The sequence below is a fragment of the Chiroxiphia lanceolata genome, chromosome 5 (genome assembly GCF_009829145.1).
Source record: "Chiroxiphia lanceolata isolate bChiLan1 chromosome 5, bChiLan1.pri, whole genome shotgun sequence".
Taxonomy (NCBI): Eukaryota; Metazoa; Chordata; class Aves; order Passeriformes; family Pipridae; genus Chiroxiphia; species Chiroxiphia lanceolata.
The window spans coordinates 71,970,681-71,996,175 of record NC_045641.1 but is presented as its reverse complement, the minus strand read 5'-3'; the positions used below and the strand labels follow the sequence as shown (position 1 = coordinate 71,996,175).

The window sequence follows — 25,495 nt, the reverse complement described above, 5'->3', positions numbered from 1 at the left end:
CAGCTTCCTGACTGGGCTTTAGGGGTGTGCTTGGGTGGGTGAATGAAAATTCTTGGCAGCCTTTCTTTGACTTGATATGGTTATTTGGGAGAAGAGATTGGTGTCCCTGTCCTGCTGGACATGTAGCTTGACATTTTAAATCCAAATGGAAGACCCAGCAACTTCATCATTTCCTGTGGGAAAAAGGTGCTTTTCTCTCTGGGGGTTTGCTCCCAGACTGAAATATGCCCTGAGTACAGAGTAAATTTATTCCAGAGCTGTGGTATTATTTTACTACACACATGGCTTTAAAAATAAGACTGGATTCTCTCTTCTCATCCCTTCCTGATCAGGAAGGGATCCCACTCTGTTTCAGGAGAGATCAGTTCTCCACGTGCTTTGACTTCTTCCATCTCTCGTCTTGGGAGCGGGTGGGATTGGAAGCCTCAGTGGCTTTGCTCTCATTAACCTGAGTCTTAATCCAAGGAAATCTGAGGAAGCCACTAATGACAGGCTGTGGGAGCTGCCAAGAAGTGCCCCAGAGAGCACATGAGCTTTGAGTTACCAGTGGTGTGGCAGAGTCTGGGGGTGGGGGGTCTTAAATGTGGAGACTCTGTCAGGAAAACGGATTGAGAGTTTGACTTGGAGCTGTTGCGACAAACGGGGGTGCAGATTGGAGTAAATGCTGCTTGGCCTTTCTCTGCTTCCCAGTCAGGAATGGTCTGGGAATAAAAAGGTCAGTTAGGCAACATTATTTTACTACAAAGAGGAGGACCCTTCCAACTGGACTGTTCTGTGATGGATCAGGAGAGACTTGCTCAGAGGAGTCTCTTGAACACTCCAGTAGCATTTGGCTGTTGTTCCCTGCTCCCACTTGTCCTTCATGAACATCCTTGCTCTCCTCCCCTCTGTGCTGCTGTCCTACCTTTCTCTGGCTGCTGCACATCCACAGCTCCTCATTCTCATGCCTTAGGTTCTTGCCACGATGCTGAGCAGGCGCGAGGAGAAAAGGCTCGGGCTGGGAGTTGAGCCATCCCTGCAGGAGGCTCTGGCTCTGTTTCCAGTCCAGGAGCACATATGGAATCCCTGTTCCTGGCAGCTCCGAGCCTTGTCCTGCGGGCTGTGCCCTGCCCAGTGTCTCCTGTCCATTAGATCCCTTTGATGTCTTTCTCCTCCACATTCCCAGCCCTTTGGAAAGAAAGGTCTGTGATCCTTGTCAACCAGAGGAGTTTTGGCCAAGTTTGGCTGGTTGGATACGACCCTTCCTCGTGGGCCAGTGATGCAGCAAGAGTGGAATGGTTCCATTATGCAAGTGCCATCAATTTGGGTGAACTCAGGAGGCTTTTGAGAGCATTTCCAAGAACTCTTGGGTGGCACCTTTTCCAAGCATTCCCATTAATGTGGTGAGGTCAGTCCAGGCTCTGTGCTGTCAATAAAAGGTCCTATTTTGAAGCTTCTTCCTTCCCGCCCCCGTCCCCTCCGGCATCATTTGTTTATAAAGCTCATGTTTAAGGGCTGTGCTTGGTTACTCTCAGCTGGCTATTTAGTTTGGGATGTGGATTTGTGCCTTGTTTTGGGCGCTCCTTAGTGGAAACAGAGAGGCAGGAGGAAAAACCTGAGGAGGTTTTCTCAGCTGCGAGAAATCCCACAGGATTTTGTGGGATACCTTGCCAGGTCTGTGCTCTTTTCCTCTTACTGTGGGGAATCTGGAGAGTTTAGGACATTTCTTGGTTTCACAATTTTTTTTAGTTGTGGTTTTGGCTTGTTTTTTATTTTTCCACAGTGGCAGAAATAACTGGGGACACTCCTCTGTGTCTTCCTACTGTAGGAGCACAGTGAGGGGCAGCCCCACTGTGGGTAACATGATGTGCTGGTGCTGGAATTGGGATCTCCTTTTTACAGGATTCAAATGTAAAACAAATAAGTAAAGCCCAGTGACTTTGATTTGGCAGTGCCCGAATTTGTGAGTGTTTGAAGGAGCAAACAAATCACCAGGAAATTAAAATGCAGCGTTGTTTTATCCTCCCAGGAATAAGAGACATGCAAAGGAGAAATATCCGGTGCTGGAGTGTGCCAGTTATACCTTAAGCCAGGCTTGGAATGGATTAACCTTAGGGCTGCTCTATCCCAATGCTCCAAAATTATCAGAAGGCAGGTTTTTACTTTATTAGGTTGTTTCTTGAAATAACTTAATCACAGTTTGCTCTGTTTGATCTGGGTATGTCAACACAGTTTGGCTTTGCTCTCATCCACCTCTTTTATATTTATATTTTCCCACCTATCAAGAGAAAAAAAAAAAGTGTCAAATTGTCCAAACAAACTCAACAGGGAGAACAGTGCTAAATTCTCCCAGCTTTTGGAGCCATATCCAGCATGGGTTATGTCTTTGTGTGAAGAATGGACCCCCTAAATTTTTAGTCAAGACTATTAAGAATTGACAGATCTCATCTTTCTTTAGTGAAAGACTGAAGGGTATAAAAGATTGATTAAAAAGATTAAAAAAGATAAAAAAAGATAAAAAATAGAAATATTGACATAATTTTGAAGCAACTGCAATGCCATTAAATGCCATGTTTCTATCTATATGGAGATATATATTTTTATTCTCAGAATTCTGGCATCTTCAACATACACAGCTAAAATAACATCTCCATAATAATAAAATGCCTTTATCTGTGACACAACAGCTGCATCTCTGGCAACAAATATCCTATTGTCACATCATCAAATCCAATGAAAAATCCCCAGGATGAAATCCTGTCCTTGCAGAGGGCGACAGGGAGAATCAAACCAAAAAAGCCTGGAGCAGAGTTCAGGAATCCTCCTGTCCCGCTGTGGACAGGCAAGTTTCCTTCTGTGTGAAACTTCTAATCAGTTCACTTTAGAAGGTCTTAGGATCTGCTTGGATATCCTAATCCTACTTCAGGCTTTGGCTTCCTCACAATCCCCTTGTGAAGTAGAAGGATTATGTAAATAACCAACAGGAAGCCCAGTGCCTGAAGGGAGCCCACAAGGAGGATGGAGAGAGACTATTTCCAAGGGCCTGGAGGGACAGGACAAGGGGGGATGGCTTCAAACATCCAAGTTCTTTGGGATCAAGATGAAAGCTCCTGAGGAGAGCAGCCTTTCTTCTTTCCTCTTTCTTTCTCCCCAGTTTTTAAATGCCTAGTGACCACATGCAAGAACCTATAAGTGCTTTATCTACATGGGTAACATATTTACGGCTGCCTAAGGAGATTCCGCTCTGATTTGGAAAATCTAAACACAGGGGGCTCTATAAGGAACAGAGGTGGCTGGAAAGGGAACAAGAGGAATGGCCTTGTGGTGGGGAAGGGCTTTTCTATTCTTGGTGGTTGGTTCTTGATCTATAATGCCCAACCACCCAAAAAACTGCAGCAACAGAAGTTTTCCACTTGAAATACAGCAATTCCAGTGTTTTGATGTGATGATTTCTAGAAATCCACACGTAACTTTGTTGAGCAGCTTTAAAATTCAAAGGTATTTGGGAATTGTTTTCTATCCTTGAAACAGCTTCTCCTGTGGATTGGGATTAGGGATTTTATCCATTTCCTTTATTCATTTTATCCTGGTCTTTTTGTAGTTTCTGGAATTGTCAGAGGGTTGTGACATGTCCATCTGTGGGGTCTTCCTCTCACCTTCCCCTTTTCCTTTCTGTGCTGTGCTTCCTTTTCCTTCCCCCAGGCTGGGCTCAGATCTTCCAGAGGGACATTTTCCTTATTTGTGGACAAGCTGCCCCTGCATCATTCCATCATTCTTCGCTCTGATTCAGCCTTTGTTTTGCCAACATGTTATTTTTTCAGAGAGTGGGAAGCACATCCTGCTCTCTCAGGATAATTTGATAATAAAGTTCTTTAACGGAGTTTCGTATATCTGAGGAATAGTGCCTTCCCTGGGAATTCTGGAGAGTTTGGAGATGGAGAGTGGGAAAGAGGGCTGGTTTTTTTCTGAAGTGCGTAATGGTTTGCCATGCTGTGTTCCAGTACATGTTACCATGGCGATGACTGCAGGGACCACAACATCCTTTCCCATGAGCAACCACACCCGGGAGAGAGTCACAGTGGCCAAACTCACCCTGGAGAACTTCTACAGCAACCTCATCATCCAGCATGAGGAGAGGGAGACCAGGTACTGCCTCTGCTCCCTCCCACCCCTCTGCAGCTTTTCCTGCTTTTGGTGGTGCTTGTTCTTCCATCCCTGTGGGAAGTTTGAATGTGTTGGTCAGCACCACTTGAGCTGCTCCGAGAGCCCAGTCCCGTCCCTGGAGTGCTGAAGTGCCACTTGAGTGAAGCGTCAAAGCCCCAAGTGTGTGACTGTGATGAGTGTTGTGTCTTAGATTGTCATTAGTGTGTGAAATTATCACTCCCCTGGGAATATGTTTTTAATTGAGGGGTTTTCACTCAAGCAGCAAGGCTTCTCTCTTCATCACATTTACTTATTATTCCATGTAATGGAGTTGACTCCAGTTGGGAGAACAGACTGTCTACTGAGGGACTTTGATTTGGGGGATCCTGCTGTCCTTCCCTGAGTGCAGAAAGACACCACCAGCCTTTCAAGTCTTGGCTGCTGCCCATGAATAACCAGCCTTTGGAAAGCTGCATCCTGTCAATGCTGTCAAGAAGTGTCCTGAGGGTGGAAAAAGAGGGGTCCAGCAGCCACATTGCCATGTGCTGACCCCCCTGCCAGCTGTAGGGTATTCCCAGGCTTTGCTCCCCACTCAGAGCCTCCTAGCCTGGCATGGCACAAGTTGGAAGAGCCTTGGACTGGTGGGGGTGAAAGCTGGAGGTTTTGGAGGTAGAGCTGAGACAGAAACAATGAAAAAGCCATTTTTATTCTGCTTTGTAATCCTAATTGATAAAACCAGCCTTAATTCAAGATATATATGAAGAAATGTAAGTCATTAGAATGATTATTATATATTTAATACCTAATTCTGCAAATCCAGAAGTATGTGCTTAAATTTGCTTCTCTGTTTTTGACAGCTTTGGGCACAAATGAGTAACTGGGTGGAGTGGGCTGTGAGCCTTTACATTTTCATTTGAGGCAAATTCTTTAGTGTTTGGAATATGTGAAGCAAAGGTGTTGTCTTGCTGCAGTGTTATGTTTGGGTTTTAATAAATAATCCCCTGTTTCTCCCCTTGGCAGGCAGAAGAAGCTGGAAGTGGCTATGGAAGAGGAAGGCCTTGCAGATGAGGAGGTAAAAATATTACTTCAATAACCTTAAAAACTGCTTAAAAAATAGGATTTGAGGAGCCTACAGAAACATCACCCAGCGAGACAGCAAGTTTTATTTTGTAAAGTGTTGCCCCTCTAAAAAAACTTGTTTATTAGGGAAGCTAGGAATATGCTTGAATCATCCTTCCAATAAGCTGGCTAAGGCTTTTCGTGCCACCTTAGTTCTTATGACACATGGCCACAGCATGTTTTTCAAAGATTAAAATTGTTTGCTATTATATTTGGCAAGGGGAAAAAAAGGTAGGATGTGCTTAGAAAGCAAAATGCTGAACCATGTTTCCTTGATTTAAACAACAAACTGGCCCAGCTTTGCTCCGTTTGGATGTGGATGCAGATGAGGAGGGATCTCTGGTTGCCATCTCACAGAGCTTTGGTCACCAAGTTGCTTTTTTGAGGTCCATTACACCATGTCTGCCCTCAGGATAGGCAGGGAAATAAGTAGGAAGAGTGATTGGGTCATTCCTGAGGTTTTGTGGATCTTTTGGGAAGCGGGAGAAGGAATGTGGGTGTGTGATGCCATCTTGTGGCTTTAAACGGTGCTGTATCCAGGCACAGAGTCTGGCAGGTGCCTGAGCACCAGCAACACCTCTCCTTTTACGTTTGCCTCTCTCACTGGGATTCCAGAGAGAGAAGGGAGATTGCATATCCTGAGTTTCTGCTGTCAAATGACTAAGAAATTCCCGTGTTTCCTCAGAAAAAGCTGCGCAGGTCCCAACACGCTCGCAAGGAAACAGAGTTTCTGAGGCTGAAGAGGACCAGACTTGGCCTGGATGACTTTGAGTCTTTGAAAGTTATAGGAAGAGGAGCATTTGGGGAGGTTTGTGGCATTAAAACATTTTAATTACAGAATAAAAAGTTCCAGTTGGGGAGTTTTATTGCAGAAGAGGAGCTGTTTGTGCAGCTCTCCATGGGGGATAAGTCTGGTAATTAATTACCTGCACCAATTTCTCAAAGCCCTTGGCTTCCCGTGGCTTTCTAAGTTGATGTTGCCCATGAAATGATGGATTTGCAGTTGCACAGCTCTTCATAAACCTCCTTCCTGCCATGTGTCACCTCAGTTATATCCACTCCTGAATTTCAGCTTGCACAGTCCCAGCCTGCCTGGAATTTACTGTGCTCACTTTTCCTAAAGCCACAACTGTGTGTATGCCGTGTAGAAATATTCTTTTTTCCACTGTATTTTTAAATATTTAACAAAAGAACTTGTCCATGCCTAGCAATTGGGAGCCTTCCAGGAGAATTCCATGCCAGGATGTGGCTTCTGATGCAGGGAAGACTGACTGGGTTGTATCTCCCATCACAGGTACGCCTGGTTCAGAAGAAGGACACAGGTCATATTTATGCAATGAAGATCCTAAGAAAAGCAGATATGCTGGAGAAAGAGCAGGTTTGTGGTGTACAAATCCCCTAAATTGCAAACTTAGCCTGTCTAGCAAATATTTGCCATCTTTGAAGCCTTTGAAACCCCACGAGGGTCTGTGGAGTTGCCACCACAGCACAAAAGAAGCAGAAATTAGGAAATAAGGAACAGCATTTTAAAAATATTTGATTTACAACCAATTTGGAATAGTAACAAAGACTTTATTTTGCTTTTCTTATCAAGATGGATCTTATAGTACTGAATCTGTAAAACTCCAAGGGAAATGTTTCTTGAGAAATAATCCCTTCCAAAGTAAAAACTCTTTTAAAGGTGAGATACCAGCAGGTGTTTCATTGACTTTGTTTTCCTTTGTTTTGCTTTTTAAGTTGGGTTTTGTCTTGTTATGGTTCTTTGCTTTGATTTTTTTTTTTTGGTTTGGTTTGGTTTTTGCTTTGACTTCTTTAGCTAAAAGTACTTTAGCAAAGAAATCAAGGGTGGATTTCTCAAGTGAAAAGGCAGATTAAAAGTAACTTTAGTCCAAACCTTACCTATCATTTGCCTTGTATTTCACTAGAGAAACACTTCCATCTTTTCCACCAGCTTTGTCTATTCTTTCTAACAAACAAAACCAGCTTATCAAGTTGTGTTTCTAGAGATTTCTTTTGCAAAGTGGTGTGAACTGTTATTTTCAACTTCTGTGGGTTTCTGGGGGATAATTTTTGAGGACTTTGTAGGATCTAGTAAAAAAACATGACAAATGAGTAGAAAAAGCACATGAAAATAAGGGTTTTCTGCTAAGCATCGTGAAAAATATTTTATAGGACTAGGAATATAAAATTATGTTGAAATATTTCATTGTCCTTTAATAATAGTAATTTAAAAAAATTTCAGGTGGCCCATATCCGAGCAGAAAGAGATATTTTGGTTGAAGCAGATGGAGCCTGGGTAGTGAAAATGTTTTACAGCTTTCAGGATAAAAGGAATCTTTACCTGATCATGGAGTTCTTACCTGGAGGTGAGCTGTGTGCTGTGGCTTTGGGTGGTACAGGCACTTCTTCCTTAACTTTTGGTTAAATGAAGTTCCAGGCATGTGACCATTCCTGATTTTTAGGGGAAGGGGAAAGGTTATAAAAGGGTGTTAAGTAGACTTGAATTAAATAACTATTCTACTACTTACTGCTGGAGTTATTGACAGTAAAAAGAAATGACGAAAAAGCCATTGTGCAATAAGTGTAATGTGTGTTAAAATTCACTATGTTTTTCTGGGCTGTCCAATTAAAATTCCTGTTTAGGATTTTTAACAGCTTCACACCCACTTTACTGAAAAAGTCAGTTGGGTTTGTAGGTCCTTGCAGTAACAGTTTTATAATTAGTAGCTGTAAGGCCAGTTCCAAGGTTAAATTTGGATTCTGCTGGGGTTTCTTAGAGTCTGGTGATTGAAATGTTCTGGTTCCTAAGCTGGGTTTTCCTCTCTCTGCTCAGGAGACATGATGACCTTGCTGATGAAGAAAGACACCTTGTCAGAGGAGGAGACACAGTTCTACATCTCTGAAACTGTGCTGGCCATAGATGCCATTCACCAGCTGGGTTTTATCCACAGGGATATTAAGCCAGACAACCTTCTGCTGGATGCCAAGGCATGTCCTGTGCACGTTAAACTTCCAAGATCCCAGTCTGTAGGTCACAGTGCTGCTCAGTGGGAGCCAGTAGTGCCACCACCATGATTTAGAAATGGTCACTGTACTTTCCCTGTGTGCTTAAACAAAGCAAAATCCCCCTTGGGTTTTGTTGGGAAGCCTTACAAAGCAAGGGAGAAGACTCACTTAGGGTGTCCAGATGCTCATATTCATTAAAAAGCGATCCACTTGCTTTCCTGCACCTTGAAGTAACTGGAACATAATCAGCTGAATTCCTACAGTTCTCTGATTTTATTCCCCCTCACAACACTCTCAGACTGACCATAAAGTGAGCCCAGTTAATCACCACAAAATCCTGGAATTGTTGAGTTTGGAAAAGACCTCTAAGACCATCCAGCCCAACCATTATCACAACCTACACAAGGCTGTCAGGTTTGAGAGGTTCTATCCAGCACTGATTCCTGGAAACCTGATTAAAGCCAAAACAAGGCAAAGGAATTTTGTCCTGGAGCATTTCTCAGGCACAGTGGTATCCAGTTCAAAACAAAACCAGGCAAAGTAGCTGCCCTCAGCTATTGTAAAATTGTAGATATGACCATTTTGGGAGAAAAATAACCTGTTCGAGAGAAAACCCACTCCGCCAGTACATCAAGGTTCAGACTTTATTTGCCTGCTTGTCCTGTGAAAGTGTGTGCAGTTATTAAAACCTTTATTTTCCCAAGCACTACCTTTCTAAATAATGTTTTCATATTCTCTGATTTTTTTTTCTTTTAGGGTCATGTAAAGCTGTCTGATTTTGGGCTCTGCACAGGTCTAAAGAAAGCTCACAGGACAGAGTTCTACAGGAACCTCACCCACAACCCACCAAGTGACTTCTGTGAGTATAAGCTGCCCCAGTTAAACACTGAAATAGTTTGGAGCTGCAGCTGTACATGGGACATGTGTTTCTGCTGGGATAAGCAAGACTGGGCAGGCTGATTGCATTTCATTGGAAAACTGGAAATGCTTGTTCCCTGGGACAGGAAAGAAATGATGATTTCTATGGTGTTCCCGTATGTTTGCACATTAGATATGAATTCTTAATGTAATGTGTCTATAATTATAGTAATTTAATGTTCGTGAAGTTACAGAAATGATCTTTCAGGAGGGACATGGGATCCATGTCCCAAAGAACTGGAATCAGTGACAATCTCATGAAGCTTTTCAGAAGCTGATCTTTGATCAATCTCTAAAACTTTTAGCAAGTTCTAATTTAGAATTGCTGGTTACGTGTCCTACTTACATGAGTTTCATGTGAATTGGACAGTACTTATTCTAATTTCCCCCTTGTTTCAGTTATAACTGAATATTTGTTTCCAGACTAAAGGATTCTAAAGATACAAAAGTTATTGTTTAAGAATGAAATCTTACCCATCTTTTTTCTCTTAATTCTCATAAATTAATTTATTATCTAATAAGTATTTTTCAAATTAGCATTTCAGAATATGAACTCCAAGAGGAAAGCAGAAACGTGGAAGAAGAACAGGCGACAGCTGGTGAGTTCATTAAATAATATTTGGGGGGTTTTGCCCCAAACCCTCAAAACATAAATCATTATGTTTTGGGAGTGTGTTAGCACTGGAGTGTTGGCAGTAGTGTTATAGTGAAGAATGGTCACATAATAAAGGGAGCTTTGGCATTAACTGAACCAAAGGAAAGTGTCTGTCTCTGGGATTGCAGAGTTTCATCCCTGTCCATGATTTTCCCCAAGCAGCAGCTGCAAAAATATTCAATTTTCACATTTTGTGACTTTTTATTTTGCACACTCCATTTAAAAAGTGATCTACTGCACTATTCCCAAAAGGTTTTTGGGTTGTCTCTTCTTCCCTCATGAGACATGCTGCCTCATAGGGACTCTATTCTACAGCCCTCTTCCTGCTTGGAATTAGATCCCTGAAAAAAATGCATCTCCAGGTCAGTAAAGACAGATGTGGCAGAACTGTGGGGGTAGACCAGTCCAGTCCAACAGAGAGAAGAAAAAGCCAAAATCAACTCGCATCAACATTTTGGAAAAAGGGCCCCATTTTTGGTTTTCCGTTGGTTCAACTCTAAATGTCTCAGGTCTGTTGAATAAAATGCAGAGCTACCTAAAACTCTGGCTAAAATGTCCTTCTCCTATTGCAGTGGGAATATTCCCTGATTTCAGCACATTTAGAAAGATGATTTCCATTTACTTGCAAGGTTCTCTGTGTTTAGTCATATAAAAGAATAATATTGGGATTTTATTTACTGTGAATTTTCATACTTATTCTTGTCCATCCAAATATATGTGTGTCCTAGTTAGAACAGCTGGGACCGATTCATCACTGGATTGGTGTAGCCCAAAACTGTGTATTCTATAGCCTTCCATGCCATTTCCCAGAAACTGTTATCAGTAGAGGCCTGCGAAATAGGAAGATGTTCCTGTCCTCATACCCTTTTATGGAATTCCCCGCTCTGAGGGAAGGACTGAGCATTCCTGCCTGAACTGGAGAATATATAAACTTGGAGTTTCAGAACCTTTTTCCCACTCGTGGGATCCAGAGGAAGACTGCAGCTCACTGCTCTCAACCAGACTGCAGCTCACCGCTCTGGGACCACCACCCTCAACTGGACTGCAGTCACTACTTTTGACCAGACTGCAACAGCTCTTCCACCAGCAGGTTTTTCCCCTCTCCCTTTACTTTGGACTCAGGGGGGGCCCAAGGAACACCACTTTGTTCATGCCCCAGGGTGCTGGGTTATACATTTGGGTTTTGTGGGTTGAGACCAATTGTTTGTCTGTATAATCGTACTTATTGTATTATTTTATTAAATTGTTATTCTGACTTATAATCTCTCTTTTGAGTTGAGTTCATTTCCCCTGCTGGTTAACTTTCAAACCAGCACATTTTTGGCGCCCAACGTGGGGCACAAGAGAGAGAAGTCAGAATCACAATTTCATTTTAAGCATTTGTCTATTTAGATATATAAACTCCCTGATCACCATGTTGTTTGATGCATTCACATGGATGTTGTATCTGAGCCTGTTCATATTTCCACAGATGGGGTACTATTTGCCTGTTTTGATGCTCTCTTTAAGACCAGGAAGAGGGATCCAAATTGCTTTATTAGTATACTATGTTTATGTCATCATAACATCAGAAGCAATGAGTTTCATTTTAAATGTGTATTCAGTCTTGTTCGCCTGTCCTGGTTTGGGTTGCTACCCTGGGGCCTCATTAAAAATCGCACCCAGCCCTTTGGGGGAACAGGGGGGAATGGTTGTTTCCAGCCTCTCACCTCCTTCCCCTTCAGACCTGCTACAACAGTTTTTGAAAATATTGAGTTCCCTTTTGATGTTAAGGACAGCATAATGTTATTGTTAGTGTTGCTTTGTCTGCTCTGAACTGTCTACACCATGCTTAGGGTCAGAACAGGGCCTTCTAGGGAGGTTGTTTGGACACCTGCCCTGGGAGTGGATAATGCTGAGTGGCACAGGAAGTGGGAGGACATCGGCTAGTATTTGGAGAAGTTTTCTCCTCCAATGATCTGGAAATTCACCCCTGAACAACTGCAGGATCCTGTTAGCATGATAAGACTGGTGAAGGAAAAATGCTCTGGCAGCTCCAGAGATGGCCAGCTCACAGCAACCTGCCGGGCCCTGGTCACTGCCTACCGGGCACTACTTGACATGGTACAGCACTGTCGGGGGGAGGAGAGAAGGAGCAAATCCACAGGCACTACGTCCACCCAAACCACAGCTGAGTCAGAGGGAGAAAGAAATGAATCAACCAGCACCGTGTCCACACAAACCATCGAGGAGCCAGAAGAACAACAGAAACCAATAGCAGTCGCCCCTGTCCAGAAAAGGAAATCAAAGACTAAATCAGTTCGTATAGCAAATGATGATGAAGACGCAGGACCTTCACATCCACCGGAGGAGACAGAGCCAGAAATAATCACTCGGTCCCTATCCCTGGGTGAGCTTCGTGAGCTCCGGAGAGAGTTCACACGACAGGCGAATGAGTCCATTCTGACCTGGCTGCTCCAAATCTGGGATGCCGCAGCTAACGATACAATCCTAGATGGGAGTGAAGCCAGACAGCTGGGATCCCTGTCTCGAGATGTCGTCATTGATCAGGGGATTGGAAGGAGGCAGGAAACTCTCAGCCTCTGGCGGCGACTGTTGTCCAGTGTGAGGGAGAGATACCTTTGTAAGGAGGACCTCCACGTACAGCAAAGGACAGTGGAACACGATGGAACAAGGTATCCGGTGCTTAAGAGAATTAGCTGTACTGGAGATAATCTTTTCAGAGGATGAAAGATTCCCTAAAAGTCCAGATGGTGTACAGTGCATATCCCAGATGTGGTTAAAGTTTGCACGACTTGGGCCAGAAATGTATTCCCGCTACTTAGCAACGCTGCAATGGAGGGAGAGGACAAGGTGGGCGCGTTGGTTAGTAAGGATTTATGAAGACACTGTCACCACCCCATTACGAGCCCACGTCTCATCTGTGGAAACCAAACTGGCTGAACATGTCCGAAGCCTGGAAGAGAAGATTGAAGAGGGACACCAGAAGCTAAGAGAGGAAATTAAGGAAGGGATCTTCCATATCTTGCCAGGACAAACAAGAGTCTCTGCTATTAGGAGCCAGCGTCCCCCAGCTAAGGAGAGAAGGTACACTCCACGTGGCAATCTATGGTTTTACCTCCATGAGCATGGAGAAGATATGAGGAATTGGGATGGGAAACCCACCTCTTCCTTAGCAGCCCGGGTACGTGAACTGAAAAGAGGAACAAGTACCAGAAGGAACTCTTCAAGGGTAAATGCTGCTCCAGTCTCTCGTGGGCAAGACTCCAGACGGTACAGGAATGATGATACATCTGATCCTCTTGAAGGGACCTCCAGGTCATACTTACAAGAAGAGTGCAAATGAGTACCATGACCAGGACTAGGGGTGCCCTGCCTCTAGCCAGGTAGAGGAAAGGGACAGTTGGGTCTATTGGACAGTGTGGATTCGGTGGCCTGGCACATCAGAGCCACAAAGATATAAGGCCTTAGTGGACACCGGCGCACAATGTACTTTAATGCCATCAAGATATGTAGGGGCAGAATCCATCTCTATCTCTGGGGTGACAGGGGGATCCCCACAGCTGACTGTACTGGAAGATGAAGTGAGCCTGACTGGGAAGGAATGGCACAGACACCCCATCGTGACTGGCCCAGAGGCCCCGTGCATCCTTGGCATAGATTACCTGAGGAGTGGGTATTTCAAAGACCCAAAAGGACTTCGTTGGGCTTTTGGCATAGCTACTGTAGAGACGGAGGAAATTAGACAGTTGAACACCTTGCCTGGTCTCTCAGAGGACCCCTCTGCTGTGGGACTGCTGAAGGTTGAAGAACAATTGGTACCGATAGCCATAGCAACAGTGCACCGTCGGCAATACCACACCGACCGAGACTCTGTGACCCCTGAGTCAGAGATATACATAAGATGACCTGGAGACCCAGGGGGTGGTCAGCAAGACTCACTCACCCTTTAATAGCCCTATATGGCCAGTGCGTAAATCCAGCGGAGAGTGGAGGCTGACAGTGGATTACCGTGGACTCAATGAAGTCACACCACCCCTGAGTGCTGCTGTGCCGGACATGCTGGAGCTCCAGTACGAGCTGGAGTCCAAGGCAGCCAAGTGGTACGCCACCATTGACATTGCCAATGCCTTTTTCTCCATTCCTTTGGCAGCGGAGTGCAGGCCACAATTTGTTTTCACTTGGAGAGGTGTGCAGTACACCTGGAATCAACTGCCTCAGGGGTGGAAACACAGTCCCAGCATTTGCCATGGACTGATTTAGACTGCACTGGAAAAGGGTGAGGCTCCAGAACATCTACAGTACGTTGATGACATCATTGTATGGGGGAACACAGCGGGGGAAGTCTTCAAGAAAGGAGAGAAGATAATCCAGATTCTCCTAAGAGCTGGTTTTGCCATTAAACGGAGTAAGGTCAAGGGACCTGCTCAGGAAATTCAGTTCCTGGGAGTGAAGTGGCAAGATGGACACCGCCTAATTCCAATAGAGGTGATTAACAAAATAGCAGCCATGTCCCCACCAACCAGCAAGATGGAAACACAGGCTTTCCTAGGAGCTGTGGGCTTTTGGAGGATGCATATCCCCAAGTACAGTCAGATTGTAAGCCCTCTCTACCTTGTGACACGGAAGAAAAATGATGTCCAGTGGGGCCCTGAACAACAACAAGCCTTTGAACAAATTAAACAGGAGATTGCCCATGCGGTAGCCCTTGGGCCAGTAAGGACAGGACAGGACGTGAAGAACGTGCTCTACACTGCAGCTGGGGAGAATGGCCCTTCCTGGAGCCTCTGGCAGAAAGGACCTGGGGAGACCCGAGGACGACCACTGGGATTTTGGAGTCAGGGATACAAAGGATCTGAAGCCAGCTATACACCAACTGAGAAAGAGATCCTGGCTGCCTGTGAACGAGTTCAAGCTGCCTCAGAAGTGATGGCACCGAAGCGCAGCTCCTCCTGGCACCCCGACTACCAGTGCTGGGCTGGATGTTCAAGGGAGGAGTTCCTTCTACACATCACGCCACTGATGCCACATGGAGTAAGTGGATCGCTCCGATCACACAGCGAACCCGGATAGGGAATCCTAATCGCCCTGGGATTCTGGAAATTATCACCAATTGGCCCGAAGGTGAGAGTTTCGGACTATCCTCTGAAGAGGAAGAGGAGCAGGTGACACGGGCTAAGGAGGCCCCACCATATGGCAAGCTACCAGCAGATGAAAGGCGATATGCGCTCTTCACGGATGGCTCCTGTCGCATTGCAGGGACAAACCGAAAATGGAAGGCAGCCGTGTGGAGTCCCACACGGCGAGCTGCAGAAGTGACCAAAGGACAAGGTGGGTCAAGTCAGTTTGCAGAGCTTAAAGCCATTCAGTTGGCTTTGGATATAGCTGAATGAGAGAAGTGGCCAAGACTCTATCTCTACACTGACTCATGGATGGTGGCCAATGCTCTGTGGGGGTGGATGGAGCGATGGAAAAAGGCCAGCTGGCAGCGCCAAGGGAACCCCATCTGGGCGGCAGAGATATGGCAGGACATTGCTGGCTGGGTAGAGAAGCTGAGTGTGAAAGTCGGTCACGTAGATGCTCATGTAGGCAAGAAACGGGCTACTGAGGAGCATCGTAACAACGAGCAGGCAGACCGAGCTGCCAGGATTAAAGTCTCTCAGGTAGATCTGGATTGGCAGCACAAAGGAGAATTATTTCTGGCTCGATGGGCCCATGATGCCTCCAGTCACCAGGGGAGAGATGCAACATACAGATGGGCTCGTGACCGAGGGGTGGACTTAACCAAGGACATTGTCTCACAGGTCATCCATGACTGTGAGACATGTGCTGCCATCAAGCAGGCCAAGCGGGTGAAGCCTGTATGGTATGGTGGACGATGGTCAAAATACAGGTATGGGGAAGCCTGGCAAGTTGACTACATCACGCTCCCCAAAACCCGCCAAGGCAAGCACTACATACTGACCATGGTAGAAGGAAGTACTGGATGGCTGGAGACATACCCCGTGCCTCATGCCACTGCCCGGAATACCATCCTGGGACTTGAAAAACAAGTCCTGTGGCGACACGGCACCCCGGAGAGAATTGAGTCTGATAATGGCACCCATTTCAAGAATGGCCTCATAGACACCTGGGCCAAAGAGCACGGCATTGAGTGGGTGTATCATATCCCCTACCATGCACCAGCGGCTGGAAAAGTTGAGCGGTGCAACGGACTGCTGAAAACCACCCTGAAGGCACTGTGTGGGGAGACTCTCAAACACTGGGAGCTGCATTTAGCAAAGGCCACCTGGTTGGTCAACACCCGAGGCTCCATCAATCGAGCTGGCCCTGTCCAATCAGAACCTTTGCATACTGTAGATGGAGATAAAGTCCCCGTGGTGCATATGAGAGGAATGTTAGAGAAGACTATTTGGATTAGTCCCACCTCAAGCAAAGGCAAACCCATCCGAGGGATTGTTTTTGCTCAAAGACCTGGTTTCACCTGGTGGGTAATGCAAAAAGATGGGGAGACACGTTGTGTACCACAAGGGGACCTAATTTTGAGTGAGAATGGTCTGTAATGTTTCATTGTATGTATATATATATATATATATGTGTATATAGTTTTAAGGAGACATAGTTTTTAAGGGGGTTAATTTGGGCATGACATGGATGGCGTAGAATAAGGGGTGGATAATGTCCTAGTTAGAACAGCTGGGACTGATTCATCACTGGATGGGTGTAGCCCAAAACTGTGTATTCTATAGCCTTCCATGCCATTTCCCAGAAACTGTTATCAGTAGAGGTCTGCGAAATAGGAAGATGTTCCTGTCCTCATACCTTTTTATGGAATTCCCCGCTCTGAGGGAAGGACTGAACATTCTCATACCGTTTTATGGAATTCCCTGCTCTGAGGGAAGGACTGAACATCCTCATACCCTTTTATGGAATTCCCTGCTCTGAGGGAAGGACTGAGCATTCCTGCCTGAACTGGAGAATATATAAACTTGGAGTTTCAGAACCTTTTTCCCACTCGTGGGATCCAGAGGAAGACTGCAGCTCACTGCTCTCAACCAGACTGCAGCTCACCGCTCTGAGACCACCACCCTCAACTGGACTGCAATCACTACTTTTGACCAGACTGCAACAGCTCTCCCACCAGCAGGTTTTTCCCCTCTCCCTTTACTTTGGACTCAGGGGGGGCCCAAGGAACACCACTTTGTTCATGCCCCAGGGTGCTGGGTTATACATTTGGGTTTTGTGGGTTGAGACCAATTGTTTGTCTGTATAATCGTACTTATTGTATTATTTTATTAAATTGTTATTCTGACTTATAATCTCTCTTTTGAGTTGAGTTCATTTCCCCTGCTGGTTAACTTTTAAACCAGCACAATGTGAATGCCCAGGAAAAGGTTTTGCAAAGTGTAAAACTGTAATGTTGATCTTTTAAAGAGTTTGTTCCTTTTTTTTTTTTTCCAGGCCTATTCCACTGTTGGAACCCCAGACTATATTGCACCAGAAGTGTTTATGCAGACTGGGTACAACAAGCTGTGTGACTGGTGGTCTTTGGGAGTGATTATGTATGAAATGTTAATAGGTAAGTTAAAGAACTTGAAAATTGTTCAAAGGTAACATTTGTCAATTTGTTCAAAAGAGGAAACTTTGGGGCTTGTGAGATTTGGGAACCCTGCTCACAAAAGCAGAGGCCCAGGTCACTTTGCTCTCTGGGGAAAAGCTCCTTAGTTTCCTGTTTATTTATGCAGGGTATCCACCTTTCTGCTCAGAAACCCCACAGGAGACTTACAGGAAAGTCATGAACTGGAAAGAAACGTTGGTATTTCCTCCAGAGGTGCCCATTTCGGACAAAGCCAAGGATTTAATCCTAAGGTCAGTAAGAAAAGCCCCACTTGCTCAGCCGGGGGCATCTTCCATGGGATTCAATTCCTGTTCTGCAGGAAGGAAGTTTCACATTGGAGGGACATTTGGTTTCTTCTGTGTCACCATCCTTGATGGATTTTTTTTTTCCCCCCCTTTGCCATGTGTTTCACATGAAGGAATAAGCTGGAATCATTTTGATTTGGACCATGGTATCAGGAGAAACAGAGCAGACAAGTAAAAAAGAAGGAGAAAAAAGGGATTAACACACAACTTTTCCCAGAGTAGACTAAGAAATAACTGCTCACCAGCATTTAATGCACTTAAAAGAAATTTTTGGATGCTTTGGATTTGCTCACTTTTTCTGAAATTCCAGGTTTAATCCATTTTTATCAGTTTGCACAGAAGTTTTTGTGAGGGGTTTAGTGACAAGGTCAGGCAGAAATGCTCCCTTGTCCTCAGAGGTTTTGAGAGGAGGGGAGGTGGGTGGGGTTTGGCTTTGGTATTTTTTCCTCCTTTTTTTTTTTTTTTCTTTTCAAAATTTAATATTAGAAACTTCCACAGTTTTGTTGCAGGCAGAAAGGGGAATGTACTTCACAAAATTAGAATTTATTATTATTTATTATTCAAGCAATGCTGCAGTAGCACACAAAAACATAACTAATAAAACAGTGATCCTGAATCCAGTTGCAGTGATACCAACAGCTCAAATCATTTAATTATTGCTAATCCTCATTGTGTAAAACAGTTTTATTGCATTTTCAGTATCTATTTCTCCAGTATTCTGCTCAGCCTTCCTGCATGTTGTCAGCATCCCGAGTTCCTTGCCGGGGAATTCTTCCTCCTCAATCCTGGCTTGAGGAGGAAGCCTCCTCCTCCCCTGCTTGGGGAGTTTTTAATTATTTCAGTGTATTTGTTAGTGTGTCTTGCTCATGAATTTACTCATACAATGACTACTGGCATTTATTAGTTTGTCTCCATACATGGAAAGATTTATATTAGGGTCAAACATCTTTAGTTGGAGATAATCTACTAAAATGAGGTCAAAACACCCTGCCTATGCTGCCAAGTGTTTCCCATTTCCAGGAGGTCTCCAGAGGACTCCACACTGGGCAAGACCAAACTTTTTTGTTTGTGGGTGTCATATCATGTTACAAAGCTCCCTTTTTGTGTGAGCTCCCTCACTGTGACACCTTTTGCCACCCTCAAAGAGTCTGCAAGGGCAGCATAAAAAAAAAATGTAGCACATACAAAGGACAGCTGGGATTTAAGGAATTCCTGGGTGAGCATTGGAATTCTCACCCTCTCCTGGGTGAGCATTGGAATTCTCACCCTCTCCTGGGTGAGATGTTTCAGAGGCTACTCCAGCCTCTGAGTAAGGAATTTAAGCCTCCATTCCAAACTAATCTTACAGGGCTGGAACATGCAGCAACTTTTCACAGACCTCTAAGATGGGGACGCAAAAGTTCAGAAAAGGTGGAAGTTGTTGGTATTGTAACTTTTCTTTTGTGACTCACAATATTCTGCTTCTATTTTTCATCTCTCCTGGATGCAACCTCCTGAAATTCTTGCTACAGGATACTGTTGCTTCTGGTTGCATTTATTGTAACATTCCCTTTATTTTATTTCCCCTTTTTCAGGTTTTGTACTGACTCGGAAAACAGAATTGGTAGCAACGGAGTAGAGGAAATAAAAAGTCATCCCTTTTTTGAAGGAGTAGACTGGGGACATATCAGGTAATATATACACACACATTTTGGAGAGAGAATAAAAGCCATGAAACCAAGAATTTCTTGTACTATGATGTCAAGGATGATTATTTCCAATTTATCTTTGATTTTGAAAAGCAGCTGCAGGCAGTAGGTGGGTGTTCAGGCCTTGCTGACACTCATGGATCTGATCGGAGTTTAGCTGCCTTGAGATGCCTCAGGTTGCTCTGGATTTAATTGTAACTGTAATAATCACAACTGTCTGAGTTCCCAGCTGGAAATGCTTGTCTTTCCCACAGGGCTGTGTCCCAGTGGGAAGGCTTTCGTGGGACATATCCCATGGGCAGTTTCCAAACCACCTTAAAACTCTTTCCAGGGCTCCCTAATTGTGGAGCTGCTGAAGCAGGAATGTATCAGAACCAGCCTGTTTGGGATGGGAGATGCTGGTGACAGTGGCAGGAGCAGAAGCTGCAGTGGGAAGGTGCTTGGATGAGCACTGGGATTGGAAAGCAGCACATCCGATGGCTCCAAATGCAAGCGAAATCCTGCTGGGCTGGGTAGGCTGGGCCTGTGATGGCAGCGATACCTGGGAGCCAGATAAGCCTGGAATGCTCTTCCAGTTAATGGGAAAATGATGTTTTCCCCAAGCCTGCCAGGAAGATCCCAGTGCTAGATAGGGAATGAGTGAATGCCAGAAGCAGGTGAGTCAGACACACCTTGATGGACTCAGGGGAACTTTTGTGCTCTGAATTAAAGGGGTGCCGTACTGTAAAAACCTGAGTTAAACAAAACTGTAACTTGGTGTCTTTTCCTGCTATTCACTATGCTGGCATTTATTTCTGCTTGCAGGGAAAGACCAGCTGCAATCCCGATAGAAATCAAAAGTATTGATGATACTTCCAATTTTGATGAATTCCCTGAGTCTGATATTTTACAGCCAGGTGAGACTGTCACTGGAAATTCCACGATTCCATCTCTAACAAGCCAGAAGTACTCCACAGGAGCTTTGCTTGTTGTTTATATTCATCTTTCTGATACCCTCATACTCAGACTCCATCTAGAGACTTCCTTTGAAATATAAGTGTAAACCTGGGATCCCTTAGAGTTTCTCCTTCCTTAGGACTTTGGAGTAGAAAATAAAAGAAACCCAGAAAATTTAAGAGTTCAATCAATTAGTAAAAATAGTTTGCACAGACAGTGAGCACAGAAAGCAGTACAGTTTCCTGTCATGCAGATTCTGGTAAAACATTATGCATAAGAATTATACAAAATCTGGGTTTGTGGTTTTCTTTTTCTGAAATGGCTTTTATGTAATGGCAAGGAAATTTGTCCTTTGATGTCTTTGCATTAAAATCTCCTTTTAATGCAGAACAACCTATCTCTAGTGCCTCAGTAAAGCTGTTTAAGTCCACGTTTGAGTAATGCCAAGAGCATTTGTGTTGTTTTGGCACTTCAGACCCACTGGAAGTGATATTGTACTTGTAGATCCCTAAATACAAACTTTGATATTGGTGTGTTTGGTATTTTAAGTTGGAAATATTGTTACAAGGGTATAAAAGCAGCAGCCAGAGAGGTAAATGTAGAAGCCCAGTGACTGTCAGCGTGCAGGATGGCAGCCTGCACATAAATGAGGCTGTGCAAGCCTTGCTGAAGCTTTAAGCAGAGAAGAAGTCCTTGGAGAGTTAATATCCTCTTGGGAGAACTTGGATATGTCTTGTTTGTGGTGTGTAAATGTGTTTGTTGTGCTTAGAGCATCGTAAATGTTATGGGTTCTGTAATCCTGTCTCCTGTGGGTGTGTGAGAGGTTTCTCTCAAGGTCTGGGAGCCTGGTGTAGTGTGTAGCCATAATAAAAAAAATCCCAAAACAAACAAAAAGAAAAACCCCTTTTCAACTTCAGAATTATATTCAGAAGCTGAAAACTAAGAATATTCAGAAAACTCAGCTCTTCTCAGACCATTGACAAAAGGCAACTGACCTGATTAAACACAGGATTCCTTCCAGGAATTTCTGCTGAGAAGGAAGTAAGAGTTCAGGGCTATTTATATCTGTGAAAAGTCCTCTCAGAGGCAGCACTGGTTTTAACTGTTTGGGTTTTTTCCCACGTGTTTGCTTTTGTCTCTGAATTCCAGTGCCAAACACAACGGAGCCTGACTACAAATCCAAAGACTGGGTTTTCCTCAATTACACCTACAAGAGGTTTGAAGGGCTTACTCAGCGTGGCTCCATCCCTTCCTACATGAAAGCTGGGAAATTGTGAGGCAGGACATGAACCCCCAGAAGGAACTGAAACCACAAACCTCAGGTAGTGCATCACCAGACCCGCCTGGCGTTCGTTATCAACACATTGACTCTGGTGCGCATCGACTTCATGTGGAAATTCTACAGGATTAGGATTTCTGAGACTACTACAGGAATTAGTTGGCAGTGCCAGCTGGCTTGGTTTTCATTTTGTTTGTTGTTTTTTTTTTTTTTTTCTTTTTTCTTTTTTCTTTTTTTTTTTTAAATATTTGAATATTTTTGTTAACTTTATTATACAAAGGTACTGGAATAAAAGGAACGTGCATCCCTTTTCCTGCACTGCCTATGTGTGGATAACGGTTAATGCTGCCTCTCTGTACTGTGGCTTTGTTTGTACTGTAAACCATCTAATCCACCCAGGAGGGAAAACATATCATTTGGTGCAGCGTTATTGTTGACCTGCTCACCTGCTGGGGTTTAGATATGCAGTATGAAAAAAAATAAAATTGCCCACATTTGCCAACTTCTCTGAGCAGCTGCTCGAGGGTTTTCCATTTGTGGGCTGCAGATACCCCATGGAATTATTTTAAATAGCAGTGTCCTGCTTCTGCTCTCATTTTCCCCCCAGCCTAGGATTTTATCAGCCCATCATCCCTTCCTTTTCCCACTGTGTGTGGCAGTGGGATCTGTGGTCTGTGTAGGGGCATTTCTGATTTCAGTAGTGGTATTTCTGATGGGTATTGCTGCTGAAGATGGTGATGCCTGCTGGCAGCTCCAGGAGAATAGAGGAATCTGAATAGAAATGAGCAAGATGTTGTTTAACAGAAGGGAAACATTCTGATATACAAAGTTTTGAAGGGATGGTGGAGTTTCTAGGACTGCATTCCTGCCTCTGCTGTATAGCACATCATCTTAGTGCTGCTCATAATTCAAGCAGCCTTTTCTCTCTGTGCAAAATGTACTCTAGAAAAGTGATCAAATTGGGGCTTTTTCTTTTTTTCTTCTCCCTAAGAAGTTCCAGGCAGAAGGAATCCTTTTCTTTCCAGAATGCCCTGGAGCAGCTTCTGCCCAGCTAGAGGAAGTGGAGTGTCCCAGGAGGCTCAGACTCTCCAGTGGGCTCTGTCTCCTTGTAGTGTCTCCCCCTAATGTGGCCATGGGATGAACACCAGTGAAAGGCACCCTAAAACCTCTGTAGCCCCCTCAGATTGAAGCACAGGATGTTTGGGCATCCAGTAGGAAAGACTCCATTAGTCTGGCTTTTGCAGCAATATGAAAGTGACTGTTGGAAAGCCAATAGAGAAATCTTTATTGCTGTATCAGCTGTTCTGAAGGACTTGTATGCTTTGGAAACACACTGGGGGGGTTCATCTGCTGCCTAAGAGACCATTTACCAGCAAGATTTCTGTGCATCAGTGCCTTTCTGATGTGCAGGTAGCCTTTCCTGATTCAGCTGGGTTCCCTGATCCAGCTGCTGGGTTCATCCAGGGCTTCAGTGATGTCTTTCCTCCAGTGTTTTGTCTCCCTTCAACCATCTCATATCTGTTCTTTATACAAAAAAGCTTAAGTCTCCAGCTCATCCACAAAGAGCAGCCAGTGCCTCAGGGCCCAGAGTTTACACAGGGTTATATCAGAACATACCTAAGCTAAACTTTTGCCTCCGTGCTGGACTTAGGTGGGAACAGCTCATGGATCTCCCAGATTTTCTCCCCAGACCTTGTGCTAATTAATGCCCCTTTACTGCTCTTGGGACAAGGTGTCTCAGAAATTCTCCAGTGTGCTGAAGCTCAACCTGTGGCCATCCAAAGACTGTCCAAAAACAATGACTCTCTTAAATCCACCCTCCAGACTTCATCCTGCCAGTGCCCCAACAGCTCCTGAGGCTTCTCAGGAAAGGAGATGCCTTTTCAAAGGCCTTCAGTTCAAGGTAGAGGAGCTCAGGCAAAAAACACCCGAGATGAAACTTGGCCCCAAAAGGACACTGCTATTCAAAACAATTTTTCTTGGGTTTCATTTCCAGGCTCATTGCTGGGGCACTGTGTGCACTGGAATTGGAATTCCTGCAAGCACCACCTTAAAAAAGCCCACACTGACCCTTTTAACATGACCTAAAAACAAGTCTTTGCTTGGACTTGCTAAGACAAGTATCATGGAAACTGCAAATGCTCAGTGATACTGGTGATCTATTTTTTTTTTCCTGTGGGGTTAGGGGAAGGGCAGATAAATACACAATTTAAAGCTATCTATTAAACAACTATGTCTGTACATACTCACTGGTTTACAAACTTGGGCAAAAGCTTAACCCTTCTATTTGTAACACTCAAGGTAATACTACTCATTTAAAACTGCAGATGATTAATCATATCAGTGCTCACATAGGAGTTATATCCATAGGGAAACAGCCTGCAGCCTATCTAGCATAAACTCCTGTATTGTGGTAGTTGATTTTTTTAATTATGTTTTTTTTTAAACATAGCATTATTTTAATCAGTAAGTCAAGTTAAACGATATTAACTGCTGCTTTTAGGATGATAGGGGTTTGGTTTTTTTAAAGGTGAAACTGTGACACTATAATGGATTAAAGAGAACAGCAGGTTATTGTACACTGGCTTTCAAAAAAAGTGGAAGTACAACATATCCTTTGTTATTTTTGTCTGATTCCTTTGGATGGTTGTGTGTTTTCCTTTGGTGAAGTTTGTTACTGTGCCATTTATTTTTCTTATTCTTGGAGTACCAAAGATCCTGAAACGGCTTGATGATTGCAACCATGTGAAAATTTATTTTCTGGGAGTCTGTTTTTGTTAAACTTTTGTTAAAACGTGGAATTGTTGTATGCAAATCGTTAGCAGAGCTTTGCTGGGAAGTTTAACCTATTCCAGCAGGGAAAACTTGAGTGCATCAATGGAGGTGAAGAGCCTGGATCTGAATTCCCTGGAACGGGGGAGGAAGCTTGGATTGGGAGCTGCAGCTGCGCTTTTGCACTTCGTGCCATCTCCAACCAGCGGGAGTGAGTGGCCTTAGGTACAGGACATCAGCAAGGCTTGTTTGGAGTGCAGAAGGAGTTTACAAAAGGAAAACTTGCCAGCATTCAGAAATCCAGTGTTGCACTGTTGAATTTGCCTTGCTGGAGAGTTACATAAGTGTTCTTTTTATAGGTCAGTTGTTAAACACCTGAGCCGTTGGATTCAGTATGGAAAACAGCCCCGGAGGGGGAAGTTCCCCAGAGGGCAGGGATGTGGCGTCTCCTTCTCAAGAGGGGACAATCCCCCTGTGCCACAGCCAGCAGGGAATGCTGCAGTTTAGCCAGTGAATGCTTAGGAAGTGCTCTCACTTGCTCAGTCCCACAGGCATTGTAACACACTGTACCTTGTCCTTCCAGCACGGGATCTCACAGCAGCTCGTCCTCGGAGTTGAAATGGCAACTGCTCTATTTTTCCTAGACTGTTTCATTAGCTGTGGTTGGGAAAGTTACATAGAAGCATTATAAAAATTTATATGAGGCTTTTTACAGCATTTGAAAATAAAAGTAGCATTCTTTTTGTAAAGTTGTGGTTTGAGGTTTTTTTCCACACTGATACACCAGATTTCTCTTCCAGAATGGGAGACACCTAAGGAATTGAGACACTGTTTACTCAGGAAATGATTTTTAACAGAATCTTACAAATTCTATTTTAATGGGATTATCTTTTTCTTCCCTTAACTATATCTCAGAGCTACATCTCATGAGAAAACACAAGCTTAGTTCTTTATCTCCTTGCATCACCCAAGTCAGTATTCCTCCAAAAAAAAAGCACTTTAATGGTAAATACAAAAAAGGCAGTGCCTTCAGCTCACACAAATTTCTTTAAAATCACATTTTAGTTTAGCACTTAT

General features: G+C 44.1%; 1 protein-coding gene across 3 annotated transcripts in view; it reads left to right on the top strand.

The window, feature by feature from the left end:
* The window catches only part of STK38L (serine/threonine kinase 38 like), a 44,485-nt gene extending 19,318 nt beyond the window's left edge, over positions 1-25,167 (top strand). For 2 of the 3 annotated variants that reach the window (XM_032688791.1, XM_032688792.1), the window contains 13 exons: positions 3,981-4,125; positions 5,143-5,194; positions 5,927-6,049; positions 6,536-6,619; positions 7,484-7,607; positions 8,075-8,229; positions 9,004-9,106; positions 9,703-9,764; positions 17,282-17,399; positions 17,566-17,689; positions 19,318-19,413; positions 20,236-20,327; positions 21,517-25,167. In XM_032688791.1, the coding sequence (XP_032544682.1) occupies positions 3,992-4,125; positions 5,143-5,194; positions 5,927-6,049; positions 6,536-6,619; positions 7,484-7,607; positions 8,075-8,229; positions 9,004-9,106; positions 9,703-9,764; positions 17,282-17,399; positions 17,566-17,689; positions 19,318-19,413; positions 20,236-20,327; positions 21,517-21,644 (1,395 nt within the window). In that variant the 5' untranslated portion in view covers positions 3,981-3,991 and the 3' untranslated portion in view covers positions 21,645-25,167. The remainder of the gene's footprint in view (positions 1-3,980; positions 4,126-5,142; positions 5,195-5,926; positions 6,050-6,535; positions 6,620-7,483; positions 7,608-8,074; positions 8,230-9,003; positions 9,107-9,702; positions 9,765-17,281; positions 17,400-17,565; positions 17,690-19,317; positions 19,414-20,235; positions 20,328-21,516) is intronic. The other variant, XM_032688793.1, reaches the window with a different exon arrangement.
* The last annotated feature ends 328 nt before the right edge of the window (positions 25,168-25,495 follow it).